This window comes from Electrophorus electricus, chromosome 2 (genome assembly GCF_013358815.1).
Source record: "Electrophorus electricus isolate fEleEle1 chromosome 2, fEleEle1.pri, whole genome shotgun sequence".
Classification (NCBI taxonomy): Eukaryota; Metazoa; Chordata; class Actinopteri; order Gymnotiformes; family Gymnotidae; genus Electrophorus; species Electrophorus electricus.
This window is the reverse complement of record NC_049536.1, coordinates 16,582,586-16,598,277: the sequence shown is the minus strand read 5'-3', so window position 1 is coordinate 16,598,277 and position 15,692 is coordinate 16,582,586. Positions and strand designations below refer to the sequence as shown.

At 38.4% G+C, this 15,692-nt stretch overlaps 1 protein-coding gene across 3 annotated transcripts; it reads left to right on the top strand.

Moving 5' to 3' along the window:
* The first annotated feature begins 2 nt into the window (after positions 1–2).
* On the top strand, positions 3–15,523 carry LOC113575372 (zinc finger protein 345-like). 3 transcript variants are annotated; one of them, XM_035519686.1, is made up of 9 exons: positions 3–146; positions 728–930; positions 5,521–5,622; positions 5,871–5,966; positions 6,089–6,199; positions 6,755–6,896; positions 12,547–13,306; positions 13,411–13,442; positions 13,710–15,523. In XM_035519686.1, the coding sequence occupies exons 1-9, from the start codon at positions 110–112 to the stop codon at positions 15,098–15,100; spliced, it is 2,874 nt and encodes a 957-aa protein (XP_035375579.1). In that variant the 5' UTR covers positions 3–109; the 3' UTR covers positions 15,101–15,523. The 3 variants fall into 3 exon arrangements, with proteins under 3 accessions (XP_035375579.1, XP_035375581.1, XP_035375586.1); XM_035519688.1 differs by lacking the exon at positions 3–146 and adding an exon at positions 290–363; XM_035519693.1 differs by lacking the exons at positions 3–146; positions 728–930; positions 5,521–5,622 and having other exon boundaries at positions 5,883–5,966; positions 6,093–6,199.
* Positions 15,524–15,692: the final 169 nt, after the last annotated feature.

The following is a 15,692-nucleotide window of genomic DNA, read 5'->3' as shown; positions in this document are numbered from 1 at the left end:
CGTACTGCGCTCACGTAGTAAGCAATGCTAGCTAGTTGGCTAATCTTTTAAAAAGGAAAATATCATAACTTACCTGTTATCCATTAGCTGTTCAGTTTTCTAGGTAGCAATGGATAAACAACAGTTACCGAGAACAGAAGCTCAAGGTACATATTGTCTGGCCTCTGTACACTGAAGATCACTTCATTTCACGTTGTTATTTATGCCAGCTAGCTAGCGAATCGGTAACGTCAAGATGGGGATGTGTTGCTACGCTAGAAAGTGAACAAATTGTCTCGAAAACTTCTGCCTAAAATACTGAAAGATTGGAGTGTATTAGGCAGACCTTTTTAGTATATGGAAAAAGACTTTGGCTGGAATGAAGTAATAATTGATTTATGTATTTTAACGGAGTGTACTTGTTAGTTTGGCTTCGTGACTTATGAGCTTTCGTGTTAGGGGTTAAATATGGCATGCACTGTACAAGTTGCATTAATCTAGTTAATGTATTTTATTAATAGCTGTATGAAGGTTGAGTAAACTTTAAAACAACTTCAAAATAATTTCATCGTATTTTTATTTTTTAATCTATTACATATACAGATGTATAGAATATATATGTTCACTTGTAGATCATTTTATATTGAGCTTTTTTTACCACAGTATTTGGAGATTTAGACATATTTGCATTTTCCAATTAATAAAGCAGCATATATTTAATGCAATTATTTGTCTGTTTTCCCTGTAGGCTTCAGACTACCCCTTTCCTCTTTGCGTCTTCTGGTTCCACCTTTGCACCTGATGTCTGCATTTATGTGGCAAGTTCTACAACAGAAAAATGTACTGCATTATGGGAAACTGGAGGAGTTTGTGTCCATGGTTACAGAAAATGTTCCACAATTGATGAGTTACAGACAAAGAGCACAGCTCATACTGGGTTTGAGGGCGAGGGTGAGTGTACACAGCATAATTCTTTTTTTTTATACTGAAGGCTGGTTCCCATACCTAGATTAGTTGTAATACTAGGAAACCAGCCCTGTATTTTTCACATACATTATGTATTATACAGGTCAGGCAGTAAGTCCACAGTCATTACATCATCTTAATTGTCCATCAAACCTTTAGTTGATTAGTTGATCTAGCTGTTGAGATTAGTTGATCAGCCTCTTCGAACAGAGGTCAGTTGCATCGGCAAGTAGTAGGTGTGTATATGTCTTGCAATAATGTGTATATGCATGTACACTCTCTGCTGGCCACTTTATTAGGTACACCTTTCTAGTACTGGTTTGGATCCCTTTGGTCTTCAGCACTGCCTTCATTCTTCAACAAGGTGCTATGCTAGAAACATTCCTCAGATTTAGCTGCTGTAGCTTTAGTTGCCTGTTCTTGGCCGACAGGAGTGGCATCTGGTGTGGTCTTCTGCTGCTGTAGCCCATCTGCTTCAAGGCTTGACGTGTCGTGCGCTCAGATATGTTCTTCTGCATACCTCGGTTGTAATGAGTGGTTATTTGAGTTTCTGTTGAGTTACTGCTGCCTTTTTATCAGCTTGAACCAGTCTGACCATTTTCCTCTGAACTCTGGCACCAACAAGACATTTTTGCCCAGAGAACTTTTGCTCACTGGATATTTTCTCTTTTATATTTTATATATGGATATTTCCTCTCTTAATTCACATTTCTTTTCCATTCTCTCATTCTGAGGCTTGGTTTGAAGTTCAGCTGTTCAGCAGGTAGTCTTGACCATGCCTAAATGCACAGAATTGCTGCCAGGTGGTTGGCTGACATACACATACACACACATTCATACACACACTGTTCCCCATAAGCATAATCTGGTATTACTTAGAAGGACTTACATATCACACCCAGTGTATTCCTGGATGTGCTAGCCTATTAGTGATGACTCACCATGTTTCATAACTTCATCCATCCCACCAAACATAGCTACAGGTAGACCTGAATGAGTATGGAGGTAAAACTGCAGAAGTCAGAGAACTTGGGGGTGCATAATACAGCAAAACAATATCACATAACAAAAATATATAATCACCAGACATTTTCATATTCTTGATACCTAGTATTTCTGAGGTCGAATGGTCATTTTCTTCCTACCAGTAGAAAGTAGCAAAAATATTTATGAAAGTGATTTTTTTTTCTATAAAGTAAAAAAACTATTTAAGAGGGAAAAGGATGAAAAATCAAACTGAAGAAACTGAAATTAAATGACCTAAATTGAAATAAAAAGAAATAAAGTAAAAGAATAGGCTTATGTCCACTGATTTGGGAGATGCCATTTTAAAGCAGCAATAAGTGATTTTCTCTATAGGTGTTTTGTTGCACTCTGTACTGACACCTATTGTTTTTTGTTTTGTAGCAGAGTGTTTCTGATGCCCCCAATGTTATGGAGAGATTTAGACAATATCATTTACATTATTACACATGATTGCAAAGTATACCAAATGCATAGATGATATTGCGTTCCTGACCATAAATGGGTAAAATAACATTTTCTTGCTGTAACTTTGGTAATATTAGACATTTTTCTAACAAAACAATGCTATGGATTGATACTACTTAGCATTTTAATTATTAAAGATGCAAAGGTTAGTGAGGTTAGAAGACTAACTAGGTGCTGGTGCTCGATTCTGTCAGCCATGCTAGAATTTTTAGAGTACAACTCAGTGGTCGCTCTACCTTCAACCAGGTCTGCTGTGTTTTTGCATACATTGTCAGTGATATCAGATTAAGACATACATCTCAAGAAGTAGATAATAAATGCCCAATGATATGGCTCATATACATTAACTCAGGGCCCATTTTTCCTTGCTAACCCTGGATTGGAGTAGGCAAACACCAAATCACCATGTCAAATTTCATATATTAGTTGCTTTTGATCAATTGCTTAACAATAAACAGCCAAATCAAACCTTATGATACTAAGGTCAGAATGTTTACTAAGACATGTTTAAGTAAGGAGTGTAATAATATGTTTAGTGAGGTTGTAATGTACTAGGTACTGGGGGCAAGACCATTCAGTGCTTTGTAGGTCATTAGAAGTATTTTATAATAAATACGAAATTTTACTTGGAGACAATATAATGTAGCCAAGATAGGAGTAATGTGATCAAACTTTCTAGTTCTAGAACTTTGGCTAATGCACTTTGAACATGCTGGAGCTTGTTTAGGCACTTAGTGGTGCAGCCAGATAGTAAGGCATACAGTAGTCCAATCTTGAAGTGGTAAATGCGTGTCATAGCATTTCTGATTCATGTGAAGGGAGTATGTTCCTCATCTTGCAATGTTCCTGAGGTGGAGAAAGGCGGTAATAGAAATATTATTTACATGAGCTTCGAATGAGAGACTGGGATCCATAATCACTCCAAGAGCTTTAAGTTTTGAAGAAGATGTGATTGGGAGACCATTGAGGTTCATCAAGTAATTAGAGAGCGAGGTCCTAGCTGTTTGTGGGCCTAACAGAAGCACTTCTGTTTTGTAAGGATTAAGTGAAAGAAAATTTCTTCAACATCCAGTGTCTGATGTCACTTACGTACTCCTCAGTAATACTAAACTGATGATACTCAGCCAAACCAGAGGACACATCACTATGGCAGTGGAAACTAGCACAGTATTTACGTATAATATCACCTAGAGGTAGCATATATAAAGAAAAAAGCAGAATCCTTAGAACAGATCCATGTGGGACACCATACCTAACATTGTATGCTGAAAAGTTTCCATTCATGTTGACAAACTGGTAGCAATCAGATAGATCAGATTTAAACCAGGAAAGGTCTGTTCCGCTAATCCCAAAACCATTTTCAAGTCTATCTAGTAAAATGTGTCTATGGTGTCAAATGCTGCACTCAGATCAAGCAATATAAGTAAAGAGACATAGCCCTTGTCAGAAGCAAACAACTCCTCATTAACTACTTTAATCAGTGCTATCTCTTTACTGTGATGAGGCCTAAACCCTGACTGAAAGACTTCATGTATTTGGATCTGATTTCAGGTATTAGCTTAGCTGCTGAGCTACAGCTTTTTCTAGAATCTTGGAAATAGGAAGGTTCGTGATTGGCATGACGGCTGATAGGTCGAAATTAGATTTTTTGTTAAGTGGTCTGATTACTGTTCTTTTGAATGACTTAGGTTTGTAGCCAAATGTTCAAAGAGGAGTTTATTAAATTTAGTAAAGGCTCAGTTAAAGTGTGTGTGCAGCAAATCTAGTAAGCAAGTGCAAGATTTTGAGAGTGAAATCAGAGATGTAAATTCAGGCCCATGGATAAGAGTAAAGGATTCTAGAGTCTTTTTTTTTTTGGCTTGGTTGTTCTGATCTCTAAGTAGCTGCTCAGTGTCACATTAATACTCTGAATGTTATCTCCAATATGTTAAATTTTCTCGTTGAGAAATTGAGAAAACTAATGAACTCATTACTACTATGGGATGTTGTAATCTGAGCATTGGTGTCAGTTTTATTCCTAGTTAGATGTGCAATTGTGTGTAAATTAAAATTTAGGATTATTTTAATTTTCTATTAGGGTTGAGAGATAACATATTCAAGCATTAATAAGTGTGTGAGTGTGATCATTATACCAAGGTACTAATTTTATGTACCTAATTTTTTATTCTTAAGTGGTGCAAGATCATTGAGTGTGCAGTGAAATACTGATTCTAAGTGAGAGGTTACTATATTGTGGCTCAAACATAGTTCAAATGAAAGGAGGGAATGGTCTGAGATGGAACTAGACTGGGGTAGTATGACTGTTCTCTGTATCTGCACGTATGTCAGTACTAAATCAAGTGTGTTTTTCCACCAGAGAATGTGGGTTCTCTTATACATTGGGTGAAACCAATTAACTAATATAGAATTAAAGGCCCATCTGAGAGGGTCTTGGGCACTATTCACTAGTTGAATGCTGAAATCACCAACAATAATAACTCTTTCTACTAGAGTGACTAGATTAGATTAGAAATCTGCAAACTCATTAATAAATCCTGAATAGGATCCTGGTGGCCTGTAGATACCAATAAGTGGAAGAGGCTGGGCAGGGTCTTATCGCTGGCTACATTGTATATGTTAATATAAAAACAAAAAAACAAAACTAAATCATGACCAGCTTTCTGGTTTACAGCTAATGTGTCGTTATAAATATTTGCAGTGCGGCCAGTTAGATTAGGGCAGTGTACATAACTGTAGCCAGGAGGACATGCTTCATTTAAAGCTATGTACTCATTTGGCTTGATCCAAGTTTCTGCTAGACTGAGTATATTAAATCTAAGATCTGTGAGGATTTCATTTATCATGAGTGCTTTAGGTGTTTACATGTTAGATTAGTTAGCCAACTACCTGTTGAAAAAACAGGCAGCTCTGATGTCCTTTTTCCTTCATTTAAAGCAGAACTTAAAGGTTCTATTCATATTTAGTAGTATGGTGTATTTGTATGTTTTAATAAAAGCATCATCAATAAAATGTCCACTGTCCTTGCTGCAAGAGGATGGTAAAATTCAAAGAATAACCATCATAATTCATTTTTTAAATTTTAAGATGATCTTAGAGATGTTACGAGGCCCAGTGGATGTAAAAGTCATCATCCAAGCTCACTTGGACAGAATGGGACTTCCTGCTGTTCCAGCTGGATGCTCAGTAGTAAGTATATGTTAAAGATGGATGCTGTTCATACTGGTGGAGTGTTTACCAGTAGTCTGTGTGGGCCAGCTCCTCTGACATGGACAAAACTTTGTATCAGAGTAAACTGCAGTGACTGTGGTAAATCACTGAAGATAATTTTGAGTTTATTTTAGGCTTAATCTACCACAGGAAATCCAACCTCAAACCTGTGCACATACATTTACAGACTGCCTATAGAAGCTAATAAGCTGTTTTAATGTTTTCAGGACATAGATTCTGATTTGGAGCTCTCAGTGGCTAACTTCAAGGCACTGGTGCTTGAACTGCTAAAGGACCCAGCAGAAAAAGCTTATTTCTTCCAGGTGTGAAGTAGACAATTTTTCAGTTATGTCTCCTCAATCTGGCTTCTGTTCATGGAAATACTATGTAAAGGTTGGACAATATTTTTAAAATGCTTGTTTGCCTCTAATTATTTCTTACCAAGGCAGTGTTTCCTGTGCAGTACGGACCGCGGTATGACACAGCACTCAAGGAACTAATGTGGGAACTACTGTCCTGTCTGGAGAGGTTGCTTCCTGTTCCAGACTTTAAAAAGGTACAGTAATAGTTGTACACAGCTGTAGATTTGTACTGCGAATTTCTCACAGTACTGTTTACTTTAAAAGTTTTTCAACCTTGGAGAATTGTTGAACCCTGCCATGTTTGTGTGATGTAACACATGTATGTTAGACACAAGTGAAAAACATAGTCACACTTATTAATACTTTTTATCAGTGTGAATGTGAAAAAATTAAAATTCATGTAGAGGAGTATTAATTTACATTTAGAAGCATCTTCAAACACACTTTTGAAGGCCAATGCATTTGCAGTTTGCATTTTTGTTATAAAATAAATTAATAAAAATGCTAATTGCATCATGTGCAGCATAGTTTAGATTTAGACCCAAAGCGACTTAAAATTATGACTGAAAGCAGCTTGAGCAATTGCAGGTTAAGGGTCTTGTCCAGGGACTCACCAGTGGAAAATTGGCAGTGATGGGGCTCGAAGTCGAGTACCTTAACCTTGAGTACAAATCTGAAATTCTTTAATGAAATATAGGTACTCTGAGTCTTACTTATTTCTCCAGTAAATGAATCAAATTGTCTTACAGACGCTGTCTTGGCTCACTCCTGCCCCTGCTGGCCTGGATGAATGCATAGAATCAGAACCAAAATATTTGCAAGAACTGCTACAGCAACATAAAGTCATCAGTAATGTGGACAATCAGTACTGGAGTAAAGGTTCCAAACTAGGTAAGCTATACTGGTATAAAATCAGATATACTGGACTTTCAAATTACACAACATAGTATTTGATTTCCTGAGAACATACTGAGTGCACTATAATGGACAATATAGCTACATTATACAGACTGTGCCTTGTAACATGTGATGTTGCACAGCATATATGTGTTAGCAACTGGGAGATGTTTCAACAGATGCTTTTTCAAGAATACTTCCATGCATGCTAGAATCTAAACATAAATTCCTATTAGTAGAGTATATTGTTTAGAATGACTTGGGAGGCAATACATCATTTAAGTGTTTGCTGAAATTCAGATATACCTCTGTATGTACCTATGCATTTCCTGTGGGTGCAGATATTACTGGAATGCTATTCACAGAGCTGTGACTTAAACACAATACCTTACAGTAATTATGGTGTGGCACTGCTTAGTCTCATGGCCCTTGTTTATCAAAGTTACGTAGAAAATAAGCACTGTCCTGAACAAAGTGCTACAGGTCTGATTCACTAAACTGTCATTACAACAAGTGGTGATTCATCAACTGCGCTTTAATCACCTTCAGCTGTGTGAAAACAAATGTGGGTGCAACGGCGCTTTATTTACATATCATTTTCAATGGGCACACATTGAATTTCCCTAAATATATAATTGCATTAAATATAAATTTATGCAGGTGTTGTACTGGTAAGACAATAAGAGGCAAGCATTAAGCAGATTGTACTTCAAAATGGAAGAATAAAGGAAGTAAGTAATTCTAGAAGGAAAAAGAAATTTCACTAAAGCTTACTTAGTTGATACTTAGTTGTTTATACTTAGTTGAAGAACCAATTATTAATTATAATGTAGGTCTTCAAAATAGAATTGACATTTACAGATTATGAATGTTGACAGTAACTGAAATACATACCATTTTAGTACAAATGGTTGTGTGTATTATTATTCAAATTTTAAAAATGTTAACATTTTAAAATTATCAGTGATAATTGATAACAGTTTTGATTATCTGACCACAAAACAAGCAAGTCCCACATTTGTTAAACTGTTATGATCATGTAAATATCTCACACATGATATTATTGAAACTCATTGAAATTTCTGTATACTCATTTACGATCCGATTTGATCATATGTATATCTGATGAATAAAGGCTAGTATGTTTGGCAGTTGTAGTAAGTTGTGATGGTGGTAAAAGTAGGTGCAGTGCATTTTGATGGTGTATATTGCTTAGCATTTATAAATTCAGAAAAGATAAGTTGTGGGGTCAGGATAATGAAGGTGACCAAAACCCTCTTTAAAGTACTCTCATGTCTGAATTAAAACCCACATAATTGAATTCCCAGATGATCATCATTAAATATTCATTAAAGGCCCTGCACAGTTGTTGTTAAAACTCTATGAAAAATAAATATTTCTACAATTAATGTTTTCCAGTTATCTTCAGTTTTCCCCCCCAAAAGGACATTAAAAGGAGTGTTTTGAATTTTCTTTTTTTTTTTTTCCTCTGCTGTGTGGGCATGGACCCCAGTTGACTGATTCAGTCTCTGTGTCAAACATAACAGTTAGTCAGAATGTCTTTATGGAGCAGGCTGGAAATTAGATCGCATCAACTTTACTTATCTGAACCTGAAGAGGTGAAAGGCTGTTAGGGGTCTCGGTCAACAGCAGAATCCGTGCCGTCTTTAAATACAAGCTAATCAAATTCTTTGGTTAAATTGGAGAACACCACAGTTAATATTTTAAGGACTTATTTAGAGCAGTATCATCTGTGCGTTTCTCACATAGACTATCTAGAAGTGGACTGGATGATAGTGGGTGAAAAGGGAAGCCACTATGTGTCTGATCTAGTGGCTGCCTGCTGTACAACTTTTAACCCTGCCCATTCCCATGTAAGTGAATTGTGCAAACGACAAATTTTAATTTCAAATTACACATCTAATTAATTTTTTGGCAATTGTGTTCTGTCAATTCTATGAGGTCCCCTCACATTAATATCTCTCCCAATATTTTTCTTTACAATTAATGTTATACATGTTATTTGATGATTTTTTTTTTTGCCTACCACTGCTAGTTGTAAGTGAAAGATCATCTTCCTATTTCCTACATGATATATATAGTTGAATCTGTTTTGGATATTAACTTAAAATTTTGGATAGGGGTTTGTTTGTAGAAGAGATATTAATGAAGTCTGATTTTGGGGAGGTTATGTTTGTCATTTATATCTTTTTTCTTTACTTTTGAGCATGTAATTGTTTTAAGTTGTAACTATACTAGGTATTGGTTACTCCCAGTGCTATGTCTTGGTTAGATATGAGAACGATATAAAATTATTAATCTGAAAAATGTGCTTGAAATGTATTATGTCCTTTTGTATCCATATATGGAAATTTGGTATATGGAAAGTGGGAAGTCAGGGTTTTGCCATATGGGTATATATTTGGTTGGTGTTTATTGTGTGTAGTTTCCACCAAGCTCTCAGTGTGCCAGCTATCATTGGATTTGTGAAACAAGGGTGCTGTTTAAATATTGGGCTGATAAACAGCAAGTCTGATATGTGAATCTCACTGGTTAGACTTAGTTCTGTTACTGTCCAAGGTTCATCTAACTGACTAGGCTTTGTCCATTTGAGAATATACTCTCATTGATTTGCGAAGAGATATTGTTGAAAATTAGGAGTGCCATGCATTTAAAATTTTTGTAATGTGGTTAGTTTAATTCTTGGTGGTTTGTTTTTCCACTAGAATTTGGAGATAATGGATGGAGTCTAAAGATTTAAAACAGGTTAAAGGGGGTTGCATGGGAGTCATTGAAAATCGTTTATTTTTGGTAATGTTATTTTAATAAATGAAACTGCCAACAAGGAATAATGGAAGGTTCATCCAATGTTGAAGATCATCAGTTATAATTTTGAGTAGTGGTTTAACATCAAGTTTATGCCTCTCTGACAGCTGGGTGTTGTGTTGACAACTAAGGGGGATAGGTAAAGTGTGTTTTAGTGTTTTTGATATCTTTATGTTAAGTGGAAGGATGGTTGATTTGGTCCAATTCACTGAGTAATCTGGTATTTTAGAGTATTTCTTGATTATTTTGATATTTTACTCCACTTCGGTTCATTAAACTGTCATCTGCATATAGGCAGATTTTGTGTTCTAGGTTTGTTGTCTGAATACCTTTGATTTGTATTTTGGTAAATAGTGGCAGTTCTATAAAGATTTGAGCAGTGTGAAATTTTGTGACGTTATCCCATTAGTAATGACTGTGGCCATGGATGACTCTCCAAAACCAAACTTATGCAATGTGGCAATTAAAAACTTCCATTTTACTTTGTCATAGGCCTTCTCTTCATCTGGTGTTTACTAATGGAGGTTTCTAATTGGCTCCAATTTTCATCTGCAATTTTCATGGCAACTCCCATGTCGGCCATCTTGGTGGCTTCAAAAATTCACAGTGGGAGTCAACTGTGATGTCCCGTCCATTGTATACACTATGTTTCTTACATATTGATCACATTTACATTAAAGCTGTTGGCTAACGTTAGCTAGCATTAGTTAGCTATCTATCTTATAACCAGGTCTAGTTAACAGGCTTTGACTATCGACAACGGGAGCTAAACATGGGAAATGGCAACTTAAAAAATGTCAGTGTATCGCATCATATAACATTATAAAAGTAAATTGGTTAGCTGACCTAAATTACATAAAATTAGGAAAAGTTGACCTGAACATTGTTATAGTTGCAATGGTTGCTACATTCCTGAATAATAAAAATAATGAAAAATAACTGTTGATTAAAAATAAAGTCTTACCAACTTGTCATCCACATTGATTCCAGTAAGTGTCAGGAAAGCTGTAAAGAGTAGCATTTCTCCATGTCTGTTAGTCGAGAAGAGCGATGGAGTGAATGAGGTGCGGGAGGGTCAGTTAATTTCACAGTTCATGAATATGCAGTATAACTTATGACTTGCAGTAGTAAATTAGTGTTATCTATGACGTCAAAGATAATACCAAATGAAGTGTAATTCTTTGGTAGTTGGCGGGCAGTACACACACACAAAAAATGGAGGTTATTTTATGCATTCTTCAGTGCCCAATAAATGTTGAACTGAAGCAGAATTAAGAAGATAATCACATACTTCCTGCTCATATAACATTTTGAGTAAGGAGGAAAAATGGTGTGCAGTCTTTAAAAAAATTCTTTGTTAAACAAGAAGGTACATTCATATGTAACTTATAGTTTCATTTGCCAAAGTACATTGCACTATGGTGTCAAATAACAAAAAAATCATAATCTAGCAAAAACAGCTGTGCATGAGGGAAATCACACAATCAAAACCACCCTGGCATGAGGTGCTACTTGTGTAAGAGAGGGGGGAAAAAACATAATTTTTACCAAAGAGAACTATTTGTACAAGGAAAATTAGCCTGATTCTCAAGTGTCTTTTTTGCTTGCTATTAAATATCCTGTCACCTAACAGTTTAATCTATTTTGATAGTTGAGAGCAGGGCCCATGCATGGCTACTGTAACCAAAGATAGGATTGGATACTTCTTGGAAGCTGGTTGTGATTGCTGGACTGTCAGTACTTGTCACTTGGAGTAATCTTTTTTTTTTTTCCCTTTTCAGTGTATTTGTTTTCCTGTGTATTTGTTCAAAGCACATTTTAGCAAAGTTGTAATACAAATTTGTTAATATATTTTATAATGTAATAAATATTTTGTTCTATAAAGGGGGGAAAATTAAGTTTAGATGATTAGAAGTGTGATTTTCTAAATGATCAATTTACAATCAGGTGAGCTCAGATTATGCTTCACAAGAAGACCACCAATCACTTCCAGAAATGTGTATGTATCTTTCTTGTGCAAGGAAGAATTTTTGTGCATAAGGGTTTTGCTCACTGGTGAATTTTGAATTTGATTTGATGACATACTTGCACATATTTTGAATTCAGTTTAATGTCTTAACCTTGCCACTTACTTTTTTATATAACAGATTAAACTTGGATATCTATGTGCACAGCAAATAGGATCTTTTGTCTTTTCATGCACTCTCAGCTAGGTAGAATAATGAGCATAGCATAGAATAACATAAAGGGAAAAATAATTCATAAGAAAAATACGAATGCACAGTATTTTGTCTTTGTCCAGCAAATGCACTTTACATTCATGTAAATATACTGTCGATTCTTTTCATTTGTGTTTAATAGAAGATTTTGTGTGTGTGTGTGTGTGTCAAGGTTCATTTATTAACAAAGTTGGCATCATTTGGTTGTTGCCAATGTCTATAAAAATAATTCCTTCAGAAAACCTTCCTAGAGAGAACTTGGTTGTCACTAATATTATTCTCTTTATTTAGAAGACTATGATTTCTGATCTGATCGAATAGTAATTCCAGTAATAATTTTAAATCATCCAAGTTGTTAATTGAAATGACAAATGAATAGTTTGTAATTTTATGAGAGTAAATACTTTATTTATTTATGATTATTAGTCTATAATTCTGAGGTCTGGTAACTAGATAATTAGCACCTATTGGTAATGGCCATATTTTACATATTGTATTGTGTGGGGAGTATGATGAAATGCATTGATAAACAGTAAAGAATTAAGGCCCATTTTGCCATTATATTCTTTTTGTTGATGTTTTTTGGGTTAAACTTGCAGGGACTGCACTGTCCATATCAGGGGACTGCATCCTTTCCAGCCTCTCTATCCCTCCATCGACGCATGTTGTGGTTCCTGCAGAGCCCACTGTCTACCACATGCAGCCTACCACTGTGACTATCTTGAGCCAGGGTACCCTGGGCCAGCTGGGCTCTGAGGCCATCATTGTGACCGACTATGCTGAGGTGGAGCTGAGCACCAATGATGTGTTGGAGGAGGTGTCAGAGGCTGCTCATGGAGGCGTGGAGGACCCGGCAGCGAAAGGCGCAGTAAATGTGGAGAGCAGATCTGTGGTGGCGATCCTCACTGAGGGAGGCACCTTAGGTGAGGAGGACGAGATGATGGCCATGAATCAGCAAGTAGAACTTGGGGAAGAAATGAAGAAAGCTCTCTGTGAGAAATCAGTTCAGTGTGACCTTAGAATGGAATTTCCAAGAGATGGAGGAGGATTACTATCCCCGAGTTGTCTGGGAGCAGCCGAGAGCTCAGAAAACGACGAAAGCGTCAGAACTGATATGGAAAGACAAAGTGAAATTATTGGACAGAAAGACATAATGCACACTGCTGATGCTAGCCTTGGGGCTAGTGGACAAGCTAACTGCACTCTTAGTGGAAATAAGAGCTTGTCTGAAGCAGGCACGGGCCAGGTGCTGCCGCCCCGACGGGGGCGTGGCAGACCAAGGAAGAACACAGTTGCGCCAAAGGTGGTGCAGCCTGGGAGGCGAAGAGGGCGGCCTCCAACAGTCAAAGCAGAGAAAGAGTAAGGAAATGGCTAATGTACATGGACCAATGATCACACCTCCCTCATCATTCCCTTTTCAGTAGTTTTGTGGGCATGCAGACTTAAGTTCTTTTTGTTTTCAGGAAAAACGAAGAGGATATTGGAGAAAAATCAGGTACATCGCAAAATATACCTTTTTACCTTACCTTATACCTTACACTGTAATGTTTGTACTGGTAGTCTCTCTCTTACATTTGATCATGTGTAATATTTTTCCTCTGTTGCTGAAATTAAGTTGGTGTGTATTGGAAAATTCATATTTGAGGGGTGCAAACAATTAATTAAATTAGCAGTTTTATATATTTTAAGAATTTAACCTTTCTAATTACTAAAACGTTTTTTAAAGTAACTTTTTAGTTAGCTGTCTTGCTTCTTGCTGTAGATGGAAAACCCAGCAAACCAGAGGCAGGACAGAACGGCATGGAAACCACACTGCTAAATAATGACCGTTGTCCCACAACAACAAAGTCCTGCAAGACTGAAACCATAGAAAACCCCCGTGCTCGATACCTATGCAACACATGCGGGCGGAAGTTCACACGCACGTCAGACGTGCGCCGGCACCAGCTGACCCACACTGGCGAGCGGCCCTTCCACTGCACACAATGCGCGAAGACCTTCCAGCATGCGTGGGACCTAACCAAGCACTGCCGCAAGTTCCACGGTGAGGCCACCTTCTCATGTCGCCTGTGCACGGGCAGCTTTGTCAACCTGCGCACCCTCACAGCGCACCACAAGAAGAGCCATACCAGCGAGCTGCCCCACTACTGCTCTATCTGCGGTGAGGCAAGTTCGAGTGCCGTTGCGCTGGCGGCACATCGAAGGACGCACAGTGTCACACAGCAGTACCGCTGTGAGCAGTGTGGCGAGGGCTTCGACACGCTACTGCAGCGATCCGCGCACCGCCAAAGCCACCGGCGCCACCGCAAGTTCAAGTGCCCGCAGTGCGACAAGACATACTCGCGGCGAGCTGATGTCAAGCGGCACCTGCTGAGCCACACGGGTGAGCGGCCGCACCAGTGCGCCCTCTGCGGGAAGAGTTTCGCACTGCGCTCGGGCCTGCAGAAGCACCACATGACGCACACGGGCGAGCGGCCGTACCGCTGCCCACACTGCCCAAAAGCCTTCAACCTGATCTCCATTCTGCACCGCCATGAGCGTATGCACACGGGCGAGCGTCCATTCCTATGCTCCCAGTGCGGCAAGCGCTTCCTCTCACTAGGCGAGCTCCTCAAGCACGACAAGTCGCACACGGACGAGAGGCCACATGCCTGCAGCCAGTGCCACAAGCGCTTCAAGTCCAAGCGTGCGCTGCGGGAGCACGCGCTCAGTCACACGGGCGCACGACCCTATGCCTGCTCTTACTGTAGCAAGAGGTTCACGAAGCCATTTGCTCTCAACCGCCACCATCTGATGCACACCGGCGAGCGGCCCTTCTCCTGTGCACACTGCGCAAAGACCTTCCTTACAGCCACGGAAGTGGCGCTGCACGAGCGGGTACACACAGGCGAGCGGCCCTACGCCTGCCCCACCTGCCCATGGCGTTTCCGCAGCTCCTCGGAGTTGGCCAGGCACCGGCGCACACACACGCAGGCCAGAGCACATGCCTGCGGCTACTGCTCGAAAACCTACACGAGTGCCGCTAAGCTTAAGAGCCACGCACGCATCCATGCTGCGCAGGACAATAGCAAGTGCCCAGTTGACATCAGCCACACGGTGGAAGTGCATGAGTCCACCCTTCATGAGAGCGAGGTGGCTGATGCTCTGTCATGACACTTGTAAAAACATGAGCACACGTTAAATGAAACATGGACACACAGACATTCATTTAATGCTCTCTTTTTATATTACATCGGTTCAAACTTGAAATTGTTTTTGTAGTGATGTAGCATGTGATGGATTCATTATAATGACAGTTCTACAGATGACACGACATTTTACCTGAGCAGGTGAATTGGTATTCTACAGTTCTTTATCTGGCATGACAGGTGTGTTAGGAGCTGGAAGAGAACAAACATGCAATAGAATTGTCTAGATGTTGGCCACATGCTCTAGATTTTCATCAAAATTCAAAGAACTACCTTCATCTGTAACTTGAGTTATAAAATGTAGAGGAAGTGTGAATTTTTATTTTCACATTGTTTCATATTTCATACCACTTTTGGTTTGGCTGAAAGTTGTAAATAAAGGAGCTGGCTGTAGATAAATGTTTTGACTGGTCTTAATTGACAAAACAGTTATTTATAAACTTTATAATCTATCTGAAATAGCTATATAAACAACTTAAACGTTTTCTTAGTTTCTTTGTAGAAGGTTCAGCAAATGAGAATATAACAGATTTAGTTTGAAGCACTTCAGAGAGACG